A 26,926-nucleotide genomic window follows, 5' to 3' on the forward strand; every position below is an offset into this window, starting at 1 on the left:
TTGTGTAAGTAATCATGCCATTCGCAAATCCATTCAAACGGAAAAAAGAGAAACAAGCTTCGGTAAAAGAGAGCTCCAACCAAAATCTTCCTCCTGAGAAAGCAGCTGTTCAGGGAAATGGAAACACACAGCAACAACCAGAGCCCGTTAGACCTTTGGTATTTCATGCCCAGGTATTTTTTTGTCAGAACGATTACGTAAATATAACAGTAACAGCACCTTCACAAAGTTAACCAAATTACTGGAAAATGTGGAAAGAGATTTGCTTTTACACATGATTGGTATCTGGATGTTTTGTTGCTTTTCTAGCTGGCACATGGTAGCCCAACATCAAAAATTGAAGGCTTTGCGAATATTCGTGAATTGTATGCAAAAATAGCTGAAGCATTTCAAATATCAGCAGATCAAGTAAGAATGTGATGTGGTCAAAGTGTGAAAGTATAGCACACTAATAGTGTTAATGTGTTTTTAACAAATTTGTTTCTCCATTTTTGGTTGACAGAGTTTGTCTTTACTTATGACAGCTTTTCTTCATTATACAAATAAGAGTTATAGCTTACTACAGTGCTATATGTACCTGTTGAATGTCTAAGGTTAGGAGACAGATTTCTATTGTCTCAAATTTAAATTGTTTACAGCCGAGGCTGGCATAAAAAATGGCCCGGTAATAATTTTTTTATTGTGTTGTTACCATTTGTCTAACTTAATTCTATGTCATGATCTAAATCAGTGGTTCTCAACCTTTCATGCTTGCATAACTGTTAAAATACAAAGAAATGTTTTGAGGACCGGTAGCATAACTATGCGTGTATTATCAAGATTTACGATGAATACAGCTGTTGGATTTACATGCCTGCTTTATAAAATTCAACAGGGCTGATGAGTATGCACAAAATGTAATTTTAAATGCCATATAACTATGTAATGATGCAACAAATCCATAGAAAGCCTCTTTAGAGCTAAAGTTATTACAATTAATACTGCAACAGCATATGCATTTTGCATGGAAAAAAGTCAAGTTCTGCCTACTCAATTACAAAAAATTGTCCTTTTTTGTGTAATGCAATATTACACACAGACCATTATGGTTGTGCTTTCTATTTGCTTTCAACTAACAACAAATTTGGATAAAAAAAAATGCCTCAATTTTGTTATGCAACGCCTTTAAGCATTTCAACATGACTTTTATTATCACGCCACTATGTACCATTTGCATAAACCATGACAATTAATAAATAATTTATGTAAATTATCTAAATCTAGATCACTCTTAATTTAACTATGTTAAGTAATCGAGAATCAAGATGTACCTTTATACACCCATCCTTTGAACCTAACTGCCCTTCTTGAGGGCAGGGCGGGCACCGTGACTTATTTTCAGTGGAATGTTTGTTTATTTGCTTGATAACTTCCATTATTTTGTGTTCATTTCTGCTGTGCCTTTCATTTCATCTGCTTTTATTTCTTATTGCCAAGTTTTATGCTTTGCGTAACTACTATGCACCAATTTGTTTACTTCGAAAACCTGTGTGCATTTAATGGTAGTTTGTTTCATTTAACAAATATTTCGTGTTGCATGGTGTATTTGTGCGACAATCTGTTTTATTTCACTTGCAGATTATCTTTTGCACTTTGAATACTCATAAATGTGACATGGATCGGCTTATAGGAGGCCAGATAGGATTAGAGGATTTCATTTTTGCACATGTTAAAGGCATGTACATTATGCACTTGAAAAGTAACACTGAACTAAGTTTTGTATAGAAATACATCTGTGCTGCATGCTTGTTGTTTTTGTTGTCCTTCCTATTTAACTGTTTAACTAATCAACTTAACTAGCAATGGTTTGTTTACGTGCAGTTTTATTTTCTCTGTAACAATTACCAACATTTTGCTGGCTCCAAAATATTTGAAACTGTCACGTGGAGATATTAAATTTAAAAAAAAACTTTCAATATTGCAGGTGAAAGAAAAGTGGTATCAATCACAAAGACGGAAAACTCTCTAGGACTTACTATCACTGACAATGGCAATGGCTACCCATTTATTAAAAGGCTAAAAGTAGGTGTTTCTTCCTTGTGATAAAATAAACCAGAAATAAGATAATTTTGCATTCTATTTCTATATGCAAGGCCTTTCATCAGTAAGTACAACATTTTGATTATGAAAATGGAATATTTACAGTACTTAAATACTTACCTATATCAGAGTTTATTGATGTGTTATATGTTGTATATATTGGCCTTTTTTCTGATGCATTTTTGGTGTTGTCTATTAGGAAAACTCCATTGTGGAGAAACATGAAATGATTTCTGTTGGTGACCTTATTGAAGCAATTGATGATAAAAGCACTGTCGGAGTGCGACATTTCCAAGTTGCAAGGCATCTAAAAGACATTCCGGTTGGAACCACTTTTAATGTTACACTCATGGAGCCTAAAAAAGCATTTAGTAAGTTTATCCATATTTGCTTTTTGACAAATTTAATTTTTCTGTTGTTGGAGGGTATAGGTGTACAGGAAAATTAAGTACAGCGTCTGTCACGTTTCTGACACTAGGGAAAGGGAAAATGTATGAGCCTTGCCAGAATGATATTTTATATTATATTATCAGCTAATCTCACCGTGTAATTTTCTGCTTGGCAAACAATCTGCATAAGAGCAAATACAAATCATAACTCTCTGAAGAGTATGACATTTGCTTTTATTTGTTCTTAATTATAACATCATGAAGAGCAAAACTTTCTTGCGGCATCGAAGAATGCTGCAAAACCTAACTTAGTAACAGCATGATATACTATTTACTTGCCTATAAATTGTCATTGGAACCAACTTTAAAGCATTGCACGGATGTGTTGACCATGAGCCCCAATGAGTATTCAGCACGGACGTCATTACTTTTAAGTGTTGGCACGAACCCAAGCGTTACTCCCGGGTTTACTTGAATGATTACTTTTTTATATTATTTGTTATTGCAATCTGAGAATTTTTTCAAAGGCAAAGTGAAGGTCAATGTTTTTCTTGTAAAATTTCCTGTCAAATGCTCCCAGGTTAGTCCTTTACACATAATTGGATTAGGCTTATAAATGCCACATGTTAGCATCTTTGGCATTTGAAATTGGGTATCGTTATACTTTGTCTTCAAATCTTTATGTAGTTCAGATATGTAGTGTACAGTACATCACTCATATAACTCACATCACAAATTTTTGGTCACTTTTTATAAAAAATGGAACAAAAATGGTTTTACTGTAGTGTATATACAATATACCTTGTACAGTACCGGTATCAGGTTATGTTCCAAAAAGATATATCAAGCAACTCGCAAATGATATAGATTTGTCAAATTTTTTGTCGTAATACATCAACATAAAAGTATGTTTACCAAAGGTATAGTCTTTGGAGGTAACCTACAGTATGTCAACGAAAAAATATTATACTTAGAGTTAGATTTCCTATTTTGTTTGTGTTAAAATGACGTCGTATGTTCTGGCTGACAAAAATGTTAAGGTCAAAAGCTCGAGTTTTCATGAGCCCAAGTTTTTTGTATAGCATCACAACCTTCAACATAAAGCATAATATTTGTTCAAGTGATTGTCATCTCTGTAATAATATAACCACTACAATGTCATTGGTTGAAGTTATGGTGCACAAAATTTCAAGTGATATTACAACTATCCATTATTTTTATTATCATGTTGGTGCAGCATATTGTGCAAAGTTAATTATTAGTGAGAGACATTTCTGATGTTTTCACTTTAAACAAATGCCTTGTGTAAGGCCATTAACATGATTTACACGAAAGTTGCATTGCAACAATTAATGCTCAAAATGTTATGGCTATTACTGAGATCAACACATTATTTGAATACACCGCACTACTAGCAAAACGCATATTTTTATCACCTTGTATAATGCGCTTTAATGTTGCATTTTCTCAAGATATGATATCACAAAGAAGCACAGCCAAGGCGCCTGTATCAAACAACAATGTGGGTTCTGGCAAAGCTACTTTACGATTACGATCCAAAGGCCCTGCCACTCTGGAAGCTTTGGTATGTGTGAGTCTGATGTTTTCATAGGTTATGTAAGCAAAGTTTGTGCTTCAAAAATATCTATACTCCCTCTACCATTGATATAATTTTATTCACTTTTTGGAAGTTGGTTTTAGTAAAAGTAATGCAAAATTTTGTCACAAGCTCTTTTGTGATAGTAAAAAATTGCTTTTCCATTGACATCTTTGTCTACCATACAACATAGTTATAGTTGGGATTTCTTGTGTTGTGTAGTATTTTTGGTGTGTTCAGTCATCAGTAAGTTGCGCCTGACTTGGAAGAAAGTCTAGAACATAGAACAAGTTAAATATAGAACATGACGGATATAGCATCATTGTAATATGATGGAGGATGTAGATAGGTTGCGTTGGTTTTCAGCCAACTATAACATCCTGAGTGACCAAACAATTCAAATGCAATGTTGCCAAATTGACATTTTAAGCACAGTATCCGGCCAAAACGAAAAGTGACTTTTGTAAAACTCAACATCGTATGAACTGGATGATCTTACGAGGCCAATCCATTTTTATTAATTCAAAATTGCATTGCATTATTAAGAAGATAGTGTCCATTTAGTAAAGCAGCAACTGATGGATGGTAAAACAATACTTTTAAAACTTTTTGTTTTTCTTGCAGCCAACTGATGTAGAAAACAAAGCTGTGGCGAAAATTGACGATTTACTGGACAGTTTTCTTGGAATTCGTGACATGGAATTATGTGAGTACACCTCTTCCCATTTTTTTGTGTAATAGTTTAAATGTAGAGTGGGTTAATTGGTTTTAATTGCACGCATGAAAAATCTATCCAAGTGATAAACCCTTTTCATAGTATGCTAGCCGTACCTCAACTGACACATATCACATGAAGCTAATGGTGGCTGAACTGTGTTAACTCCGCATATAGTAAAATATAAAAACAGAAAATAAGGTGGCACTCTAGGTTTAACATTTATTTTTAATTCTCCTACATGAGCTTTCGCAAGCATAAGCTTGCTTCATCAGGTGTATACTAAACTAAGAGATTGCATGAAGTTGCACGGTTTCATACGAAAACCATAAGGGAAGTAAGAAGTTAAACATTGTTATGAAATTACCATTTCACCCACTCCCATATGTTTGGTGCCAATTTTGAGAGCCACTTACCAAGAAATATGTTTTTGAATGTTGTTGTTGATCGTAATTAATTAAAGTGAAGTGTGCTGCTGTAAAATGGCTGAAAGTGAGTTGCTTCGGGCCATTGTGAGTATTTCTTATATGATGTCTTAAACCTAACTTTGTCGTCATAATTTCAAGCAAGCACAATATGGGAGAGTGGAAAAGGCAAAGCCAACCCAGATGAATTCATCACCACCCTCAATGACCAGCTCGGAGATTTTGGATTTCCGCAAGAGTTTATTTTTGATGTTTGGGGTGTAATCTTAGACTCCAGGGCAGCAAACAGCTTTTAGACGATAACCAATGTTTCACAATTATATAACTTCTAACGTAAGATTCTGCAATTGTTGATTTTGGTGAAGCAGTTTGTTTGGCAATTTATGTTAGTGTGTGGAGTAAAGTTGCCAATTGTCAATTATCCACTGTGTTGGTTATCTATTGTTTGTAAGACTATTCATTGTGACCGACCGCAATAGACGTACTAGTAATTCAAAAATCTACATATTACATGTGTTTATTTTTTATTTATTTATGTGCAATGTACACTTTTTCCAATATTTGCAAATTATAATTTTCTGCATTAATTATAAAGGTCTAGTGCTGAATCCTACACGCGTTGTGGAAGTACTTTTAGTTGCATAAAAGGGCTAGTTTCAAAGGTGCAAATAATTTTATTTTAATCCCATTAAATGATTTGCATTTGAAACATTACATTTATGTATATACTGACTCTGTGTTCGTATTTTACTTAGGATTTTTGTGAAATATAATATGCTTTGATTAGTTATCGTACATGATATAAGATTGTAAGGCAACCAAGGCTTACTTAACAATAAATTCCGTGTTGTTATGTGAGCTACCGATGTCAACATATGTAATTTTATTTATAAAATGGTTTTATTATCACGTACTATCATTGTATTCATGTAATATTTTTGTCCGTTTCCTTTAAAAAAATCATGTGATTTTTCCAATATACTGTATTAACAGAATAGTGGTTTTCTGTACAAGATTCCGTAACGTACTGATGTATACACGTTTTTTGAAAACCTGGTTGAATTTTAAGCACAAATTCTTTGTGATTGTAGCTATTTTCAGAGAACAAAATACAACTTCTTATTGCACATGTGTGCAGGATTTTTGAGCACATTTGATTAATTAGTTGCCTTGCTCAGGTACAAATTGCTGCCAGTAGAGACGAAGCTCCAAAAATACTGCCCACATTGCCCCAACCAAGAAACAGTGTAAGCGGGCTCATTAACTCAATAAGTTGTAACTTGTCCTGGCAAACTGACATCAAAGGATCACCTCCACTGCACAAGGTCCAGAAAACATGCATTGCTCTGACATAATTTGGTTGTTGTATTCATTTTTTGTCCAAACACCTATATTATTAACTAAGTCAAGACTGCAGTTTTCACTGTAAAATGTTTTGGCTCCAAAAAAGTTTTTTTGCTGTTTCATGTGCGCAAGAAAAGTTTCTTAATTATTACATACATGCACTGTTAAAACAAACACTGGCATTTTCCAAACCACAAAGTAATAGACTAACTAAGAGAACTGGTTCCCTTTAAATCTACCTACGTGGAATTTACATTATATGCACATTGCACACACTTACTTGATAACAAATCATAACTAACCTGTACCAATACCAGTTGAAAAAATAATCTCACAACAAAATGTGCCGTGCCCACTGCCCATGGATGCAATACCATGGGCCAAGAGGACAATATAATTTAACAAGCCCTGATTAAGCTGTGGAGTTACTTCTACGAGAAATACTGGCGGCAGTGTTTATTACACAAATGCAGTAGATAACAACTTCATGTTTTTTCTTGCAAAAAAGAATAGCGAAGAAAGCAAATACACGACTACAAGACGACAAACACCAAAGATGACAACAAATTACAAGCCAAAAAGTAAATCAGGTTTCCATTAACACTTCCGCTGCTCCAGATGAAGACTCTTTGTTGGCATCTTTGACTTTTGTAACAGTTTTTGGTTCAGCCTCCTGCAAATAACAATCCTTTTTTAGCTGGCCGTAAGACATTTTTAAGTTGATATAAAACAACTTTTGACTACTACAGTAATTAGTTTATCAGTTCCATAATTAGAAAAATATGTATGATCAGTACCATAATTAGCAAAATATGTATGTGTACAGTCAGGTATCGTTAGTACGAACCCCAAAAACAACTGCTAGATTTCTACATTTTGACCCTTTATGCCGGAAACCTCGCTGCCCGACTCTGACACAACAATTTAGAGATGGATATGCCAAATCAATAGAAAGAAACACTCGCTAAACTGGATTACAGAAAATGTTACATCAAGCATATGGCCTTTCAATTTTGTCCAGATACCCCGCCACATCGGCATTTTGACGAAACTACGTGGTCTTGATTAAAGAGGTCTGACTACACCTTGTGAGGTCATGTTTAGTTTTAAACTGTTTTTTTAAGTAACAATACCCTATTTTTACCTTTGTCTCTGGCAAGTTCGCACTCTTGACAGCGGCATCACCATTGCTGTGGCCATTTGTAACATCTCCACTTGCATCATTCAACTCCTGCTTTGCTTTTTTATTTTCGCTCTCTGTCTGGCTAGTGCTGGGTTCATCTGGTGTTGAGCGCTGGCAAGTTCAACATTAGAAATTAAGGCAGGATTTTTAGAAATGATAAACAGGAAAGAAATTAACTGCTTACCTTACGGCGTACTAAGTGTGATATGTCATTGGTGGATGGACCAGCTGTGTCAGCACTTCCTTTCCTAATTGGAATCTACAAAAATTGCAGAAATAATTTATTTGTTTTTCCAATTTGTGTTCAGAGTTTCACATGCAAGCCTCTTCAAGACCTACTGTACAAAGTTAAATTTGGGCTAAGCTGCAACCAGACAAAGCAACAATATCATGAACAGAACATACACAAACTGGCACAGACATATTGGATTTTTGATTGATTAACTATTATTGCATAAAAGAGCGTATCCAAGCTTAAGACAAAGCGGCTACTCACAAATAGTAGCTCACACTACGGAATTCATTTACACCACCACCATCACCTGATATGGTTAGTTATTGATGTCAATATTTCAAAAATTCTCACCACAGTGCATACTGGAGATCGGATACTGCTGCCACTGCTAGTAGCCGCAGCAAATCCAGTCGACGTTTCACCAGCGAATGCAGTCGATGACGAAGTGGGCTTTTGAAACGGTGACGGAAATACAAGTTCTTCTTCCTTTTTCAAAGTCATTACATCTTCAATCTGAAAAACATTCTTGTTGTAAAATATGTTTGCCTTTCGATCTGTACTTGATTAAAATCTAAAAGATACCTTAGCATTGATCTCTGGAAATAAGCTTCTGATCTGTCCAACCTCTACGCATGCATCCATTGTTTCCTTGTCTTTATCAGGATCACCATCATTAATTTCAATCAGGGCGTTTAGGTTATCTAAAAATAGCAGAGTAAAGTTTTTAACCAATTTTAATGCATAGAATTCATGTTATGGTTAAAACTTTTGCTTTCTTTAACTTAGCATATACTGCCCATATAAATATTATGATAATATGTAATTTGAACTATGAATTTTTAAAGATAAATGCATGGTGGTGAAAATAGAGGCTTTGGCATAAATAAATTTTTGTCTAATTTTTAACTGCTTGGATCAAAAATCCTGCAGAATATAGATCAACACATTTACAAATTTTGTTTTATGGGATGTGTTCCAAATTTCAACGCTACAACACTCTCCCTGGGTCAGTTACCTATTGTGGTATACTGTAGTAAACAGCGTGATTACAGGATATACACAGATATTGCTCATTCAAAATCACCTATTCTTAACTGAAGAGCTTTGAGGGTAGAATTGAAATGCTCCAAAGCGTTGACATGGCGCATGTCGTGGGAATAAACCAATCCCAAGTTGTAATGAGTTTCTGCAAGTTCTCTATCGTCTGGTTTAAGTAGGTCCTAAAAAAGTAGTCATTTTGAACTGGTATTTTATTTGAAAGCAATGTACATTTACAAGTAACAACATACTTTTTTCACAACTAAGAAAACCCACCTTCCGCAACAGAAGACATTCAAGAAAGTCACCCACAGCTTCGGAGTAATTTTCAATTTCCAAACTCAAGTCTCCAAGTTTTGCATGACACTCAGCAACTAACAACTTATTTTCTTTGGTTTGGGGTTTTCTGAAGATGAAGTGGGAACAAAATCACTTCTTAAAATATTTCGTCTACAAATTAGCATTATAGAAAAATGACATTGTGTGCATAAGCTAACTTATTTGATGAAGTGCCATGCACTGTATGCATTACGTCGAGCAACAATACATGATCTCACTCTAAAGAAATTAGCAAATGATAATATGGAATTCATACTTTTTATACAAAACTTTAGCAAGTTCAAGCATTTCCCAAGCGAGTTGCATGTTAGGGACGTCATCAGGGTTATCTATGTTTTCGCCTTCAGTTTTGCCATCGCTGGCTTTACTTGTAGAAGGACCAGCAACAGAGCTACTGCACTCAGGAGCTGTGACAAGAAATCCTGATTATCAAGCTTGTAGTAAGCAAAATAAGCCTTCCCCACTTGTCCTGGGATCTGGGTAGTTTTGCAAGTACCTGGCTCACTTTCCTGTTCCTCTGATGATTTGCTGGAAACCTCTTCAGATGTTTCTTTTTCTTGTGTTGTCATTTCTTTTTGCCCCTCAGGAATATCTAAGTATAATATGGATTGACAGTCCAAGCAGTTACAATGCTGTGCCTAAAACTACCCAGTGATATAAACTAAGCGATTGTACACCTTTACTTTTGACAAGAAACAAAACATGCCCAAAAAGGGGTTGTACCAGAAAAAATTCCTGCGAGGAAATGTTTTGTAAAATATCCTGTTTTAGTAAACCCATCAGTGGCTTCACGCATTGTTCATACGAGGCCTTCGTGTCAAAACTAAGTGCGCCAAATAAATACAAAAAGTGCCCTCACTCAAAACCAAACCCGATTGCACATTCAAGCAAAAGATGAAGTGTACAAGTTTGCTGAAGTAACAGAGAAGTACACCAATTCATCAAGCATATAAACCTTTTTCAGCATCTGTCTTGTCTTCGTCAGGGTTTTCCTCATTTTCATCTTGGGTGTCCTCAGTTTCGGTTGCCATGGCAGCCTCCACCTCCTGACGAAGTTGTTCCCTTTGGTCAACTTACCAGTACCACAACCACAAGGTTAAAGGTAGAAATTCTACTTATTTGTGTATGTTATTCTGCAATGGACTAGCATACCCTATGCATTTCCAGCAAGGCATATCAAGTGCAACCATACTCTATGATGCACATCCAGCTTTATTTAATCACCAGGTTAAATATGGATGTAGGAAAGGTTTGTATTACTAAATAAATGTTATGATGACAGACTGATAGCAAGATACATGGGGAGAAATTGACATATTGTTTGCACCAGAATTATAACTTAATGAAATAAATTTGCAGTTATGGCATTTCGCAAACATAAAAAAAAGTTGTAAGAGAGTTCTGTTAAATTTCTCAAAATAAGGTGCAAACAATATGTATGGAACCTACTGAAAATTTTGGTAAACCTACTGGAAATCTGGTAAGCATAAATTTGGAACAAATGCTTGTCAGTTTCTTCAACATAGATTTCCAAGAAAATAAAGCCCACTCAAACTTTAATATAGATATAAACAAAAGTGTATACTTGAACAAGTATAGGACTGGTGACAGTTAGTTACTTAGCACGTTAATTACACAAACATGTGCTCCTCATCTAATACTTGAATGTACAACCTCTTACAGGAAATGCAAATTAGGTTATTGTAATAATTAGACATTCATCAAGCTTATACAAATTTTAATATTAAATTACCAGGAACATCTTTAGTCTTTTCAAACTGTTCTTCCTCTTCTCCGTTTGAATCTTCTGTCTCTGGAACTGGAAGCAATATAAATTTTATAGGTGAAAAAGTGACAAAAATTCTAATTTTCACATTTCTCATGAAAAATAAAATTTACTATCAAAAACTCGAATGGAATTTGTTCTGCAATGAATCCAATTTTTTCGGATTCACTTGTTCAAGTTCAACAAAATCATCATATCAGATATGCAACATTCATCCGCTGTGTTCTAAAATGTCTTTGTTACCTCCCATTGATTATAGTAATATCGTTGGTATGTTGTCAATTTTCCCAACAAAAGTAAAATACCCACTGTAAAAATTTCAACGCCCAACCATGAGCCTTACAAGGAATTGTTATATCACAAAAACGTATGATTTGAAGTTTGCGAGGCCGCAACAATGCTTGCCTGCTGGCCACAGTAAGATTCCTGTGTGTTTGATTTCTTCGCTTGTTGCTGCGGTTAAACAGAAAGCTAATATTACAAGGTTGGAAAAATGAATGTCTTGCTGTAATAGAAATGTTTTAACTGTGGAAATCGACCCAATCTATTATTATGAGTGAAGCAAAAAGTTCAGCAATTTTCAGGCCGGTTTTCGTGCCGGATCCGCAAGTCTCTTTCCTTATTTTCGCAGTAATGCGGCCCAAGAGAAGGGTCCCAGGGCCGTTTTTTTTGTCTCCCGTCATGTGGAGAGAGAAGATAAATAAAATGAATGTTTTTACCAAAGCAAAGGTGCAATCTTGCGAATGGAGGGCAATCTAGTATAATTATATGTACACACAAAATTCACCTCCTTTCAAAGCATTTCCAAGCACTCCGTTTTCAACTTTAGCCAATTCAAGCAGTGCCTTTCCATAGTAAAGGAACGATTCGGCACACTCATGGGATGTATCACCAAATCTTTCTGACCTAAAGTAATGCTAGTAATAGTAAAATGTAAAAGCTTTTCAACAATCTATTCTTTTAATTTTGACCTTAAAAACTAAGTTAAAAACAACGCAAACTAACAAAACATTTAAACCCAAGATGTATAAAAATAAACACCAGTTGCCTGATGCAGTGGATCATGGCATTAATGAAAAAATGAAATAATATGTATCCTACTGTATTGAGCAGGCCGCTTCAAAACATGCAACAGCTTCCGTATGATCTCCACACAATAAACTCTTCTTTCCATTGGACAAAAGTCTTTTGTAATCTGCTTCATATTGGTCTTGTTCACTATCAAAACAATTCAAATCCCCGGTTTGAAAGCTTGCCTGATAAAAACACCAATAAATTTTGGCACCAAATTTTGTACCACGTAATACCTATAACAAAAAAAATGTATTTTCCTGTTTCTAGGCTGCTTGTGACTCCTTATCGGCTATAACCTTGGCAATGTTAGGTGCTATGAAAACTTCAGACCTAATTGTTATAAACATCGACCATAGTCAAGAAAAACAGAAATCTGTTTGGAAATTTTGTATGATACACCAAAGATTTTCAGCATGGCGACAGAGCCAGCAAATAGCGGTCTGCCACTGGTGTAAATAACAGCTTTGGCCTTTCTGGTGTATATATGTTTTATTCACTTGACCTGAAATCAAGTTATATTTTGTTATACCAGTACCAATATCTAAATTAAATCGTACCAGAATGGCTAATTTTACAACAGTAGATTAAATGTGTGACAAAATGCGACAACAAACATCCACACATATTCAGATAGAGTCCATTAAATACAATTAGACATTGTTGCGGCACGAAATATTTAGAGTTCAATACTGAAAAACAGACTATAATTTTTTCTGTGCTAAAATGCAAGCTTTCCATACAGGAACATAGTGAGCTGCAGGTTGCTTGTCAATTTTTCATTGAGATTGAGAAGAAGTTATTCCATGTTGAATAAATACAGCAAAATTCAATAATTGAATTTTTATCTCAAGAGGGTTGTTTAGTGGCTTTGTTTGTTTATTTGCTTATTACAACCATCGCTTATCACATCTGATCAAAATTTTGCTGATTAAAAAAACAATGGAAGGTTATATAAAAAATGTTGTATTCGGTATTTCAAAATTGTACACCATAAATTCCAACTAGCCTACTCTCTGGTTAAACTGCAGAGTTTCGCTATTTTCAGTAAGATACTGCCAGTCTAGAAAACTAGATCAATATGACAAAAATTTCCTTTTGAGGCAGTAATTGTAGTAGTGCTGGTGTACATAAATACAGAGACACACTCTTAAGTGCGCAGTTACGCAGAAAATAACTGATTCAGTCGCTTTATCAACTAAAATTTGAGTGCCTAGAATTTGTATTTAAAAAATCTAGGCAAAAATTTGTATTTAAAGTGTGCCACTATTGCTTATGAAAAACAATATATTCAGTGTGCAAATGCCAAACTCTGCAGTCTGGCTGTCTGTACAAATATGAGAAGTTGTTTGATTTTAAAACATTTTAAATATTTTTTGAGCGATTGTTGCTACAACTGCCAAGTTTAAATAGCTAGTTTAATTTTAGATTAATGGGCTGCACTCACACTTTTGCTTTCAATAAAATTTAGAAAACTATAGGAATAGGCTAATTCATGAATTATGACAGTAGATAGGCTATCAAGGCAATTACAGAACTATGGTACCTTTCTTGGGATTCTGGCTCCATATTTTCTTCATTTTCTGCTTCAGCAGCGTTTACAACAGCCGGATCAACAACCATTTTGGCAATTAATAACCGTGTACCCTATATATAGGTTTAGTTGTAATGCACTTTCAGACTTTGCAGCAGATTAAGTTTAACGTCTGAATATCAGAATATGCTTATTAAGTTCTTCAATTGCTGGAGTGTTCAGAGCCAGTTTGAAATGCAGGTTTTTGTGTACTGCTTTGACAGCGAAGTTTTAAAGACTGGGGTGTTCACCAATAGGCAACAAAAATTGTGCAAAGGTAACTGACTGTGCACCAGATGACCAGATGTCCATTTTTGGAAATTAGTTAGCTTACAAAGTAGATTCTTTGACCCATTTGGTGCACCAGGTAGCAACGTTTCCTTTCAATACTCGGCTCAGAGCCAATTAGTAGGCTCCAGGTTTTACCCCTGCCCATTTTGTATGCTACCTTTGTCTGCTGACTCCGCTTCCTGCAATCCACCAGCAGACTAGATTGAATCCAGCCCTAGCCTAGCCATTAGCCACTGGGTTGAATTCAGCACTAGCCACTTATGCTATCTTACAGATTTATATTCGTTCTATGAATGGAGACTGTCAAAAACAAAGACTAAAAAACACCACAATTAAGCTAACAATACACCACAGTTAACATGTGACACGACAGACTAATTTACTAAACAGTCTTCCATCGTTTGGTTAACCTAGGCCTACGTCACCTACCCTAAACATTATCCACATAGGCTACTCTTTGGCAAAGTTTTTATATTAATTAATCGAGGATAAATTGATCAAGGAATCGCTATGATCCTTGCACCTTGGGGACATTTGGCGCTTTTTCTTCATTGTTCGCGGGAATGTTTTTCTGATTAATCGACACGGCTGATTGATCTTGAGAATGTTTTTTCTAAATTTTTATTTCTGAGCAAGGAGTATAATAATTAATAACATTGTGGATATACTAGGTTTTAGTAGATTATAACTGATAAGTTTTTATACTCGTACTTGTTTTGAGCTTAAATTGAACTTGAGAATTTAAAAACATTTTGAAAAAACACCGAAAAACTATGCGTAAGAAAACAATATAAAAATTAGATGAAATAGTGCAAAAACAAATGATATAGAAAGACAATACAGAACGATAGACAATACATTACACTGCACTTATAATGTAGTGTCTATGAGGGAACATAGCCATACGCCTTCTCCAATGCAACCAATATGTCACTTTTGAGTTTACACGTCACTGCATTAATTTAGCAGAAAAGCTTAATCGACTATTACAATTCTTGCTTTGTTTACGCATGATCTACATGAAATTGATCGTCGTCCTCAATCCACTTTTTAATTATTCTTTTTATATGGAACCAGCAGACCAGTTTTAGCAGTTGAGTGAGAGCTGGTAATAGCTGGAAAGATAATGGGAGTTTTTAGAACGGTCTAATTAAATCCAATTTACTTAGTTGTTACGCCGCAATTGTGCGCTGCATATTAATTAAGCTACTAATTAACGTCTGGTCTCCTGTGGTAGCTATAATTTCATTGTACTAAGAGCGGACAAATAGGTTAAGACCATAATTTATTGCTAATTGCTAAGTTAAAATAACTTAACTGAAAATTGCTAACACGTGTCTAAACTTAAAATAACTTAAGTTATTATCTTTAACGATAACGCTAATGCCAAGCAAGGATAAACCCTAGTACAACACGTCTCTTCAAAATAAGATTCGTCTTCATGTCTAGTGCATGTTGCTGTTACTGTGCTAATAGCCCTACAGGCCTACAAGATCCAATATCTCAGCAATCGATGAAGTCGATAGCCGAATACGACAGCTTATTAATAGGGAAAATTTTTCCAATAAAATCAATACCAAACCAATAGCCTATCTACCAAACCCGCATCTTTCGATCTGGAGTCAGTCAATTCAAAGCGGATTGAGGATTGAGAAAATTTGTCCGAAGTTATGAAACGTTGCCCGTTAAAGTAAAAAACGGAACATTCAATGAGACGAAATCCTGTATAGAAATAAAAATATAAATCCATTAATGTTCGAATAAAATTTAACGTATTCTAAGTTCCAACTATAGACAGTGGCTAGCCTACATGTTTTATTTAAGGATATCATTATTTCATTGGAAAAACTGTATGTTGGAATCTTTTTGATAAGTTCCTATCTAACCTCATGTTAAACTTTATATTTTATAACATAGCTGGCTAATCTCAACTTAACCTAAACCTACCTTTTAATCAGAAATCTAACTTCAAAAAAAACCTAAATAGCTAAAACCAATTTTTTGCATATACCCATTCTCTTACCCTAAATAAAAAGAAAAATTACTGAACCTAACCGCCTATCTTTGTCCACGGAATGCGTGAACTACTTATGGCGGAATAGTCACTCTCTTTATTTAATCCTACTTATTCCGTTCCTGTTCGCGGCGTTCCTTTCCTGATTTATCGAGTGGTGTCCGAAATTTTTATTGGAGCTGGAGTTTTGAAGCTTTTTTGTGCACACAGGCTAAACAGAAAATAAAATTTATATTTTCACAAAAAATGATTGTGACTTCTGGCGAAAAAGAAAAACTATCCAAATGCGGTATCGCCAAAAGATTTGTAAAATGTCAATCAAAAATGACAAAAATACTGTATTTTTTATTCTTATGCCTTAGGTATAGGTTATTGCTAGAACTTTCTTGCTCTATCGGTTTAGCATCTGAAGCTGAAATTGGTTCCCTAAACTCGCGTTTAACTGAGAAAATCCAGTAAAATATACTTAAAAATTTTACACATTTTTAAACCAGCCACTTATCGCATGTATTTTTGTTGAAAAGAAATTTTTACCTGAAAATTATCTTAATTAATAATTTCAAACCTTTCTTTATAAAACTGCATTTGCAATTCACGTTATTTAAAACGAAACTGGTCTGACGAAATTGTTGCCTTTTGTTGATCAGACGACTTAAAATTGTTGCCGATGTCACAATGTTTTCTATTGTAAACATATGCTGACTAGCCTTTTTCTGAACTTATTAGTGCACGTGTCAATTTCAGTTAATATCAAATAAATACGCCAAATTGTACAACAGTATTTTTCTAACTTTTTCAAAGACTTGAAGCTTCACAAGTATCATACATACATTAACCGGGCCCACAGGAAAAATTTACAAATAAACATCCTGAGCACTGAGACTGTTTCCCGGGCCCCGGCCTTTGCCAAGTCAAGGAGCGGACTTATCGAAGGCCGGGGGTTTGATTGAACCTAGCTCACAATTTCTCTCCCCAACTACACTGATCTATTTACAATTCCGGTCTATTGATTTATAACTAGTAAGGAGGTTTTCTACTTACTCCCTAACAGGTTTTATGGATAACTTTGAACTACCACACTTTATAACATTGCATTTTACTCATAGCATATTTTTCTCAAAATAAGTTTCACAACAAGTTTGCATTAAGTCGTAATAAAAGTGATGGTTAGCACATAAATTAAACCAGCGAACAGCTAGTAGCGCACAAATGGGGTTAAATTAGCGAAAGCAAGGGCTTAAAATCTGATATTTTCATACATTTGAATTAGTAATGTGATGCACATAGCTCAGGAGTAAGATAACACTTCAACCATACACGGCTGTAAAAATTCAAGTTAAAAATATATAAAATGTGCTACAACGAAGGAACGTTTTACCATTGAATCAAATAATAAGTAAAAGCGATTGCTGAAGACTGAACAGACATGAATTACCGTAAATAAAAAGACTATTATTACCAATGAATTCGTGGGTCAATTTTTGGTTCTATGCACGTTCAACAAACATTCATTAAAAAACCGTTAACTTTGCAACAATTTTAAATCCTGCGACCTATGTGCCCTGATCAACGCGGTCAACACAGTGCACTAATATGTTCGCATAAAATACCGACATTAATTTAAATCGACATTAGCATATTACTAAACATTTCTAGGATAACAGCAAGTGAGGAAGTGTAAAATAACGGAAGCATATTTTCTTTCCAGGTATTAAGTACGTATGTTGTGTATGCATGGGTCTGCGGCAACATTTCAAGCATTCAAAGAAAAAATTGGTTCTTAAAATTCATGTGGTAAACTCTGCAATACTACAATTCAATTTTATACAAACACATCCCGGTGAGAATATCAGTCTATGACGGAAATAAGCTAAGTATCAGGAAGCGGTTAAACAATTACACTGCAAGATAGCAAGGACAAAAACAGTTTCACTCAGCTAAACACAAATACATGATTTAAGCATGAGATCATGAGCTCAACCTCACATGAAGTTGCTCGTTTGAAGTAATTTGACGTGCATGTTGACTGCACTGACGCTAACACTATGTTATCGATATTCTGTACAGTTTAAAAATTACTACGGGAATCAACAACGAATGAAATTGGATGTTCACATGTGGTCAGTTTCAAGTTCCACAAAACCACTACGTTGGCAATTAGTATTAATGAGGTTAAGCCACTAGTGTTTGTTAACAAAAATACACAATAAACTCTACTGAAAACACCAATCTGTTCACAAAATATTTACAACATCTATATATAGACTTGATTTAAAATTCACTTTTCTGTGCAAGCAGAGATTGAAACTCAAATACAACAAAGTACAATTTGCATAACCTGATTTGACAAAAAAACGTTTTTAAAATAACTAGGTCTTCACCAGCCGTCTGCTTCCGCTCCTGTATCTCGAAAATCAGAGTAGGCATGAATATGGGAAACATGATTTTTAATGCCATTTACATGAGACATCGGCGGCTGTAGGGCGATCTATGAACACAATCAAATACTTCATTAAGATAAACAAAACAATTAAAATCATAAATGAAACAGAAAGTAATAGAATAACAGTTTAACGTTTTAATAATGCCGAAACAATTATAAACCACATAAACAACACACACAAACTATGCGAATAAATGTACTTTGTGTCCGATCTTCTCAAGATCACGAAGCACATCTCCATCAAATAGTTTCTCTACTTTTAAAACATCTGGAATTAACTGGTGATGTATGCGTGGTGCAACAATTGCATCATCAAAGTCTTCGGCACCAAAATATAGCAATCTGCAATGAAAGTTAATCAATGTTGTTAGAGACTGAAACTGTAATTGCAACCAAGGTATCAACATCTAATATGATATCCCCTGTGACTTGCATACACCACAGAATTCGATCAAAATCTACATAATGTTATAAAACGAAACAAACAAAGGTTAATGACATGTTGTGAGCAATAGTAATTGCAAAAAGAAATTCACTACCCTTGTAGAGTTTGTTCACTCCAGTAACTTTCTTACCTAATTAAGGATAAAGCTATAGATGTCGGAATTTGCCTTCCCCCAGCAGCACCTATAATGTACAGGGCATTGTTTGTACTTTTTTCAACAACAATGCATGGGGCCATGGAAGACTGAGGCCGCTTTCCCGGTTCAATCAAGTTCACCTTTAAATTTCCATCATCACCGACTGTAAATACATTTTTATTTTGTTAGATCCATATTAGCACTAATTTGTATGGATCACTATTGTTTTGAAGATTGACATATTACAACATTATCGCAACGGTTTATCAATAATAGACGTAAATTAATTTCGTGTGTTATATACTGTACTTACCTTGTGTGACAAAATCTGCCATTTCATTGTTGAACAACACACCGGTGCTTGGAGATAGAAAAAAGGAGCCAAAATGGTTATTAATAGTTGAAGTTACAGAAACAGCATCACCGTTGGGTGCGAGGACTGAAACATGAGTTGTGGAGGTTTGTGGACCTGATGAAGTTGACTTAGCTCCATAATAACCTGGATCTGAAAATGTCTTATTATTTATGATTCGTTGAAGAATGTATTGTATGTTTTCAGGAGAAAGTAGGGTGTTAGTTAGGTTGAGTACTTCTGCATTAAAATCTGGGTCTTCAAATTTGGTTCTTGCTGCAAAAGCGTGCTTAAAAGCTTCAACAGTACGATGCCAGTACAACGTTGTGTTCTGACCAAAAATTTCACTGGTAATGTTGTACGAGTCCATTATCAACATTATCATGCCAAGTATTGGTCCGCCTGATGGAAGTGGGGGAACCACCAAAATTTTATTCAGAAATGGAAGTTGAATTTTCATCGCTTCTTTTTCTTCGACATTGTAATTTGCAAAATCTTCTGCTGTGATGATGCCAGCATGTGGTTTTAACTCTTCTGCAAATTGCTGTGCCATTGTACCGTTGTAGAACATATCTGTACCGTTTTCACTAATTTGTCTTAGAGTTTGGGCAAGTTTGACATTGTGTACGACATCATCAACGTTTTTGACATCAGTTCTGGAGTTGTCACAGTACAGATTACAGAGTTCCTTAGAATTCACAATTTCATCTTTTGATTGTTTTAAATATTCAGCAAGCTTTGGGGTGATCTTGAACCCATTTTCAGATTTGTTAATTGCCTTTAAAAACAGCTTGCTCCATTCTACATCACCACCATATTTTTCATACGCATACCTAATGTCGGTATAAAAAGCAAGTATCAACATCATAAACAGAGCGCTACTGCAGAAGAGTTAACAATATGAATTGATTTTTTAGAGTTAGACACTGAATCAAAGTGAGTTGGTTGAGCTAACCTGAAACCTTTCAGTTCTCCAGGAACTGCTATGGAGGTTGGTCCGATTATAGAGCCATTAATGGATTGAAACATAGTAGGGGTACTTAACTTGGGAGCTATTTCGCGTGCATCTACCACTGTTGAAGAGTTCCTTGTTTTGTTATAAATCGTCATGAAAAAACCACCACCTTGAAAATGCGAAAATAAACACCGAAATTAAATGAAAACATAGAGATTAATGTTGTTAAGAAATTATAATCATCATCAGTAGTTACATCCAATATTTGGAATAAATATATACATATAAACCGAAAATATCTAACCTATGCCAGAGAATTGAGGTTCAAGAACACCCTGGCACAGAAGTGTCGCTATAGCAGCATCTACAGCATTACCACCATCACGTAGTATAGATACACCTGCTTCGGAACAGTCCTTGTGACCTGGTTCATAGCATAATATGTTGTTGTGAGTAGTATATATTCAAATTATATATATAACAACAATAGGGGCAGAACCACAGTGAAATTTCTTGTAACACCCTATTAAGGCAAGATTATGGAGTATACTGCAATAATGCGATGGACCACAAAAATGATTGCATTATGCATTTTTTTATTGCTTTTAATCTAGTGTCATCCAATACATCTGGATAGCTATTACTATTAAAACCATTTTTTGGCTCTTGCGATTCGATGAATTGTAAATCTCAACACTTTGCTCTCAGATGATTTCCACCTCAATGAAGCGGGACCAAGCATTTGTGCACTGCCATTTTATGGACTCCATCGATCATCTTGTCATTGTATTAGCACTTAGCAGCACCACATACCTGCCGCTACAGCTGCTCGCATATAGACATGATGATGGTGTTCCTCTGCCATCAAAGGTTGCCCACCTTGGTGATGATGATGAAACTAATGAAACAGGATGAATTAAAAAACATTACAGTCAACGACAGAAAATTTACAGGTAAGAAACATTTTTTAATGCTTTCTGTCGTTCAAATGTTGAAATCTATTTATATCTTATCATAGCGCAGGAATAAACTAGAATGATGCAAGTGTTACCTACCTTGTGAACAGGAATTCGACTAATAGCAAATCCAAGAGCCACTATCAACAAAACGTATGAAACAAGTAAACGTGCTATGCATGTGCATGTCCAAGGTGACCCTGGTTTATTCCTGGAACAATCTTGCCTTTGCCAGGAAGATTCCTGTATCACTTCCATATCGCCGTGAGTGTCGTCATCATCACTCTCTGTTGACACTCGATGATACTGTGAACTGTGAACCATCTCCATGTCACGTTCTTACTCTTTCCACTTCAGCTTTTGTTTACCTGTGCACCAAAATACCAACTGCTACCTTGCCAAAAACATCCTACAAGCAAGCAGATCTGAAACATAGTAAACAGAGATTTCACTTGTCACTTCATGTCTTTTGGTTTTAACATCCAAGGTAACAAGAAAATCTTTCTTATTAATATATTTTACAACAGTTATAAAGATAGTGCTTTCCGACCCTTGTGTGGCGACTGACCACACAAATTTGGTAAGCAAGTGATTTTTGTTGGATTTCCATGGCATGTGCATCATGGTTCAGGAGTAAGAACTATGGTAAGCAACTATTACACAGAACTTAAAAGCGAAGAAAAAGGAGCTGCATTACAGTTTTGTTAATAAAACAAAGAAAAAACATATATGTTACAACAAAAGAAAATGGCAACACAGTGTAGTTTACAAATTGAGCGTTTAACCTATCATAGGATAAAGGCATATACTTGTCGGCAAATTGCAAGTGAAACAAACACCAAACATGTTTTGACGGGGATTATATTGGACCCTTGGTTGGTAATACACATGCCATTTTAATATTGGTGATTAATTAACAGCTGTAACTGTTGTACATGTCAGTTGAACAAGCTGTTTGTACTGATGTAACGCAGTCTCTGAATAGGCTTGTAGACAAAAGTGAGATTAAGAATACCTTATTTAACAAATGAAAAAACTCAGTTGTTTAGAAAAGGTGGTATTGTAAGGTGGGTTGCCAAGGTATTTTACACTTGAAATTTGGATGATTGTTTGTCTACAAAAGGTTGGAAAGCACTGCTTAAGCCATCGTAACTTACAGAAACATTATGATTGCATATAAAAATGTTATGAACATTATCCCAATATGACTATCACAATAATAAAGTTAAACATTTAAACTAAGTCAAGCAGTTTTTGCACAAGTGCATCCTCAATTTTATCATTGGAAATACATTCCACAGATGAAAGCATAAGGGGCTTCATATAAAACATGTCACGCTTTAACAAATCTTCAACTTCTACTTCATCCTCTTTAGAAGTTTTTGTTGGCAAACTCTGAAAAATCTTACTCAATGTGTTTAACAAATCCAGTGAAAGCACAAAGACAGAATTGCATGCAGTTTCTGTACACTGACCACTTTCCAACAGGCAAATGAAATCACAAGAATACAAAAACAATTGAGACAGCATAAAAAATTGTTCTCTCCTTAAATTATCAAGGTCCAGAGTAATTGCAGTATCAATTATTCCTTTAACTGTAACAGCGTAACATTTGGCAAATCTTGTCCAAAGTGGTTCCTTCATCCAATGGGCACAGGAAGGGCTGGATATTATTAAAATTACACGATGCAAAAGTTCAGCAATGCTGAGAGAAATGGAGCAAGTTTTTATGTTTAGAAATGGAAGATATTGAAATCTTTCTGCAGGATAAGGGATAGGCAAGTAATTCTCTCTAATGAGATCACTCATAGCTTGCATTATTGCATTCCAATCGCCTTCCATACAATGCGGTAGAACTTGAGCCAACGATAATATCATACCATAAACAAACATGTCTCGCTCTTCCATGGATAAGTCAACAACTCTGAGGGACGTTGTGGGAAACAAACATTTCTCAGCAATAATACTCTGGAGCCAGGCAGTTAATCCACTTCCTTCACCATAACAATTTTTAAATTTAATTTTATCATTGTCGTCGACTAAACAAACAGACTCAATTGACTTCGGAATTGTCAACCAGTAGTGGTTATTTTGGGATGAAAAAAGAAAGTAAAGATACATTTGAGTGGACCATCGTAAGCAACTAGTTGCATGTTGTAACCACTGAATATGACAAGCAGTATCTTCTGGTCTATTGCTATGCTGCTTTTCAAGCATTTCTACCATGTAGATTAGTGATTGTTTCACTCTGACTACGTAACCATCATCCTGTCCCGATAACTCAGTCACATCGAAGAATCTTGCAAGGAAATATATTAAGCAACAAATGTCAAAGAAGGATATAACCCTAAACAGTGTTTCATTTTTCTGAAATACATGTTCAAGCAACTTCAAACATAAACCAAGAGATTTTTTCATTTCAGCACTTTTCTCATTTTCTAAACAGCTTTCATTATCTAGTGGCTTTAGTACATGATTCTGGAACAATCTACGCACGATTGTTTGCACAAGATCACTACTGAGATTATTCTCGGCATTTAGAAGCAAGGCAATAAACTGGCATTGATTTGTGGAGATATTGTCCTCCTTGTGGGAAAATTCAGGATCACAAAGGCATTTCAGGAAGAAACTTTCGTCATCAGAATCGGCAAGTTGCAGAAGAAACTGTAATTTGCACAAAGCATCACATAAAATGGTGTGGTGTTCTTCATGATACACAACTTGCTCAACTAATTTTTGTATTGTTAGTTTAGGACCAATGAATGCAACATTACATAAACTCTGCAGAAGGTTGTCGGTGTTTACACTGGCCGAAGATCGTGTAAGTGTATTAAAAAAAAATGTGACTTTTTGCTGATACTTCCCACAATCTTTGTCACTGTTCAACTCAAAAGCAGACTGAAAATAATGCTGCATGTTGAAATTTTCATAGATGTTTTGGAGAAGAGCTACTTTAGATCTTAATGGCAAGTGTTCAAACGATTGTACAAGAAGGTCTTTTAAGCACGATATCAAGTGACTCGAAGTATGCACACAATCTGGGTTTTTATAATCAACTTGATCAATATCCTTTGTCTGCAATAAAAACAGAAGTTGACACAAGGAACATATATGTTGTGTCCTGAAACAGCATTCAGGATGTTTTCTAAGACTAGTGATACATTTTTCTATTGTTTGGAAGCCAACTTTTTCATGAAGTAAACAACTTAGTAAATATTTAGTTGCTTCATTGTATCCCGTTAAAAGATTTGTTGCAGTATCAAGAGCAGATTTAACATTCCAAACATGATTAGTGGTAACTCGATTTTCTCCTACCATATCCAATGGTGCAGTAGCAGAAGAAAGCATGTTCACTAGATTCTCCAGATTTGTAGCAAAACTTTTAACTAATGTCAAAAAAGAAGTACCAGTAGCTCTTTCCAAAGGGCTGTCAGTGTGCAAATTACTTAGATGACTGAAGAGGTCTGAGGCCGACTGAAGCAAAACAAGTAGATCAGGCTCTATAGGTGAGCTTCTCTCAAACACTTTTTTATCAGTTAATGAAATTTTATTCGAACATTGCTGTAAATCATACACTTGATGCTCGATGTTGTCCAACAAAATTGCTTTTTGAAAAGTAGTCAATGCAACAACATCTATTCTGTCAAGCCCTTTGTCAGTATTCTTTGATCTTTGCCCTAAATAGTGACTCATCCTGGCAAGCGCATAGTTCATGTTATCAACTTGATGCTGTAAGTGATTCGTAGTGGGTTGCAGTGATTCCATGTAAGTAATTATTCTACTAAATTCATTATACACTTTTACAGAAAGATTCTCACTTTTGTAATTGTATTCATACAAGTAACCAATTGCTATCGCAACAGAGACAACCGCATCATTAATTCCTCCATCTTCATTTGTCTTGGTTTCAATATAGTTCCTAAACTTAGTAACAACCACCAAAAAAGTGTCTGGTTGTAACGCAGAAAAGGCAACATCAGTAAGATGGCTAAAGATCCCAGACTTAAGGGAAATGTTAAATAATGACTCCCATGAAATAGGTTTGGCTGTATTAACTGGCTGATTTAAAAGGGGTATTTCAGCTACAAAATCATCTTCATTTAATAATGCACTGTGTAATAGTATCATAGCAAGTTTAGTTGCCCAGTATTCCTCTTCTCTTTCTGAGTGTGGCAAAGTCAACCCATGTTTAATATCTTTAATGAGTTTAGCAACTTCATGTTGATCTTCATGCAGGTTTTCAAAAAGAAGGGTACTTTCCAGTGTACAATTCATATTGGGTATGGAATTATATAATTATGCAAATAACTACACAGTGTAACTATATGCAAGAGAAACATATGTGGTAAATGAGTTAAACTTTTATAAACTAACGGTAGGCTAAACCTTTCAACTAAATTTATGTATTACGTGTAGTATCATATGTATGTAAATACAGTTGACTCTGCGCATCTCTTTATTAGATAAAGATATGTGTTTAGTTTTGTATTTTGAAAACGAAACAAGGGCTAGCCTAGGCAAAATCATCATCCCAACAACAAACTGTATAATCGAAGGACCCTGACAGCCTGAGTAATTTACAAGTGCTCATGGGTAAAAACAGTACTAATCCTGTATGTTGAACCCATGTTTCTGTCTGCGGCTTATAGGGTTCCAAGCTGTATTTCTTGGCCTTTTTCCACAAGATCTAAGGGTGAACTTCAAGTGCGCACTCACAGGCTGCCAGGCCGGATGACAGAGTATGACAGTTTAGGCTGAGATCTCAGGTGTTCAAAAGCAAAATTCCGGTGTGCACTGCAAATTGTGGTCCAAGGCTGCCAGGCGTTTGTGATAGGCAAGGTGCAAGGTGTGATAGGCAAGTTGAGTGTGCTCTTGCCCAACCCTGCAAACCGAGTAGGGTTTGAATCTGGGACTTGCAACTTGGAAGCCCAGCTATATCGTAAATAAAACTAAAACCCAGACATATTGGGTCTTCTATACAAGTGCACAACCAGATGACGTCACAATTTGAGTAGCTGGGGTTTAGTATACAAAGGCATCATGTGGTTGTGCACTTGCTGCATACTAGATCCAATTTATCACAGTATTAACAGATTAAGATAGTTAAATCCTTGTGCTACTAGTGCTAGGCTATGCTACGTTATTCCTGTATTCTGCTTATGCTTTTATAACACATTATTCCTAAATAACTTCTTTTTATTATTTTTTACCATTGGCTGTGGCCTGTGCGGACTGGGGAGCGAAAAGATCAGTGCTGACCTTTATGATGTTTGACTGGTAATAGAGACTTTTGCAAGATATTGCCGACATAGACTAGATTTTACGTCAATTACGTAAAATGTTTGACAGGTCGAGGTTGAAAACTTCAACGGGCCACATTCAGACATTCTACCTAACAAAATAACCTAGGCTAAATGCCTAAAGCGCGAAAGCCAACTGAACTTTTTCGATTGCTAGGTGGCGTCCGAAAAATTCCTGTCTAAACAATGCCTTTATAAATACTATAAAAATGCCTTACGTTATAATATTCATAAAGGCATTGGTAAAACCAGGTAAAATT

General features: G+C 35.3%; 4 protein-coding genes across 6 annotated transcripts; 1 reads left to right on the forward strand and 3 right to left on the reverse strand.

Annotated features, from left to right (window-relative positions):
• Positions 1-14: 14 nt before the first annotated feature.
• Positions 15-6,332, forward strand: LOC143459399 (PDZ domain-containing protein GIPC1-like). The gene is made up of 8 exons (XM_076956540.1): positions 15-173; positions 310-408; positions 1,618-1,714; positions 1,964-2,061; positions 2,279-2,450; positions 3,941-4,053; positions 4,690-4,771; positions 5,347-6,332. Exons 1-8 carry the CDS (start codon positions 15-17, stop codon positions 5,499-5,501), a joined length of 975 nt encoding a protein of 324 aa, XP_076812655.1. The 3' UTR covers positions 5,502-6,332.
• Positions 6,333-6,990: 658 nt separating this feature from the next.
• On the reverse strand, positions 6,991-14,377 carry LOC143460465 (protein HGV2-like). 2 transcript variants are annotated; one of them, XM_076957958.1, is made up of 14 exons: positions 13,748-14,377; positions 12,232-12,348; positions 11,918-12,036; positions 11,098-11,163; positions 10,300-10,416; positions 9,841-9,936; positions 9,601-9,751; positions 9,282-9,411; positions 9,052-9,187; positions 8,550-8,668; positions 8,319-8,480; positions 7,917-7,991; positions 7,694-7,843; positions 6,991-7,222 (listed from the first exon to the last, which is right to left on the reverse strand). In XM_076957958.1, the coding sequence occupies exons 1-14, from the start codon at positions 13,822-13,824 to the stop codon at positions 7,136-7,138; spliced, it is 1,602 nt and encodes a 533-aa protein (XP_076814073.1). In that variant the 5' UTR covers positions 13,825-14,377; the 3' UTR covers positions 6,991-7,135. The 2 variants fall into 2 exon arrangements, with proteins under 2 accessions (XP_076814073.1, XP_076814074.1); XM_076957959.1 differs by lacking the exon at positions 10,300-10,416 and having other exon boundaries at positions 13,748-14,375.
• Positions 14,378-17,159: 2,782 nt separating this feature from the next.
• LOC143459425 (scoloptoxin SSD14-like) lies at positions 17,160-21,842 on the reverse strand. 2 transcript variants are annotated; one of them, XM_076956580.1, is made up of 8 exons: positions 21,466-21,842; positions 21,224-21,308; positions 20,715-20,834; positions 20,411-20,579; positions 19,417-20,288; positions 19,098-19,266; positions 18,723-18,864; positions 17,160-18,567 (listed from the first exon to the last, which is right to left on the reverse strand). In XM_076956580.1, exons 1-8 carry the CDS (start codon positions 21,694-21,696, stop codon positions 18,457-18,459), a joined length of 1,899 nt encoding a protein of 632 aa, XP_076812695.1. In that variant the 5' UTR covers positions 21,697-21,842; the 3' UTR covers positions 17,160-18,456. The 2 variants fall into 2 exon arrangements, with proteins under 2 accessions (XP_076812695.1, XP_076812696.1); XM_076956581.1 differs by having other exon boundaries at positions 21,462-21,597.
• LOC143459424 (uncharacterized) lies at positions 21,791-25,868 on the reverse strand. The gene has a single exon (XM_076956578.1). The coding sequence runs from the start codon at positions 25,639-25,641 to the stop codon at positions 22,600-22,602; it is 3,042 nt and encodes a 1,013-aa protein (XP_076812693.1). The 5' UTR covers positions 25,642-25,868; the 3' UTR covers positions 21,791-22,599.
• Between the last annotated feature and the right edge of the window lie 1,058 nt (positions 25,869-26,926).

This window comes from Clavelina lepadiformis, chromosome 5, assembly GCF_947623445.1.
Source record: "Clavelina lepadiformis chromosome 5, kaClaLepa1.1, whole genome shotgun sequence".
Taxonomy (NCBI): domain Eukaryota; kingdom Metazoa; phylum Chordata; class Ascidiacea; order Aplousobranchia; family Clavelinidae; genus Clavelina; species Clavelina lepadiformis.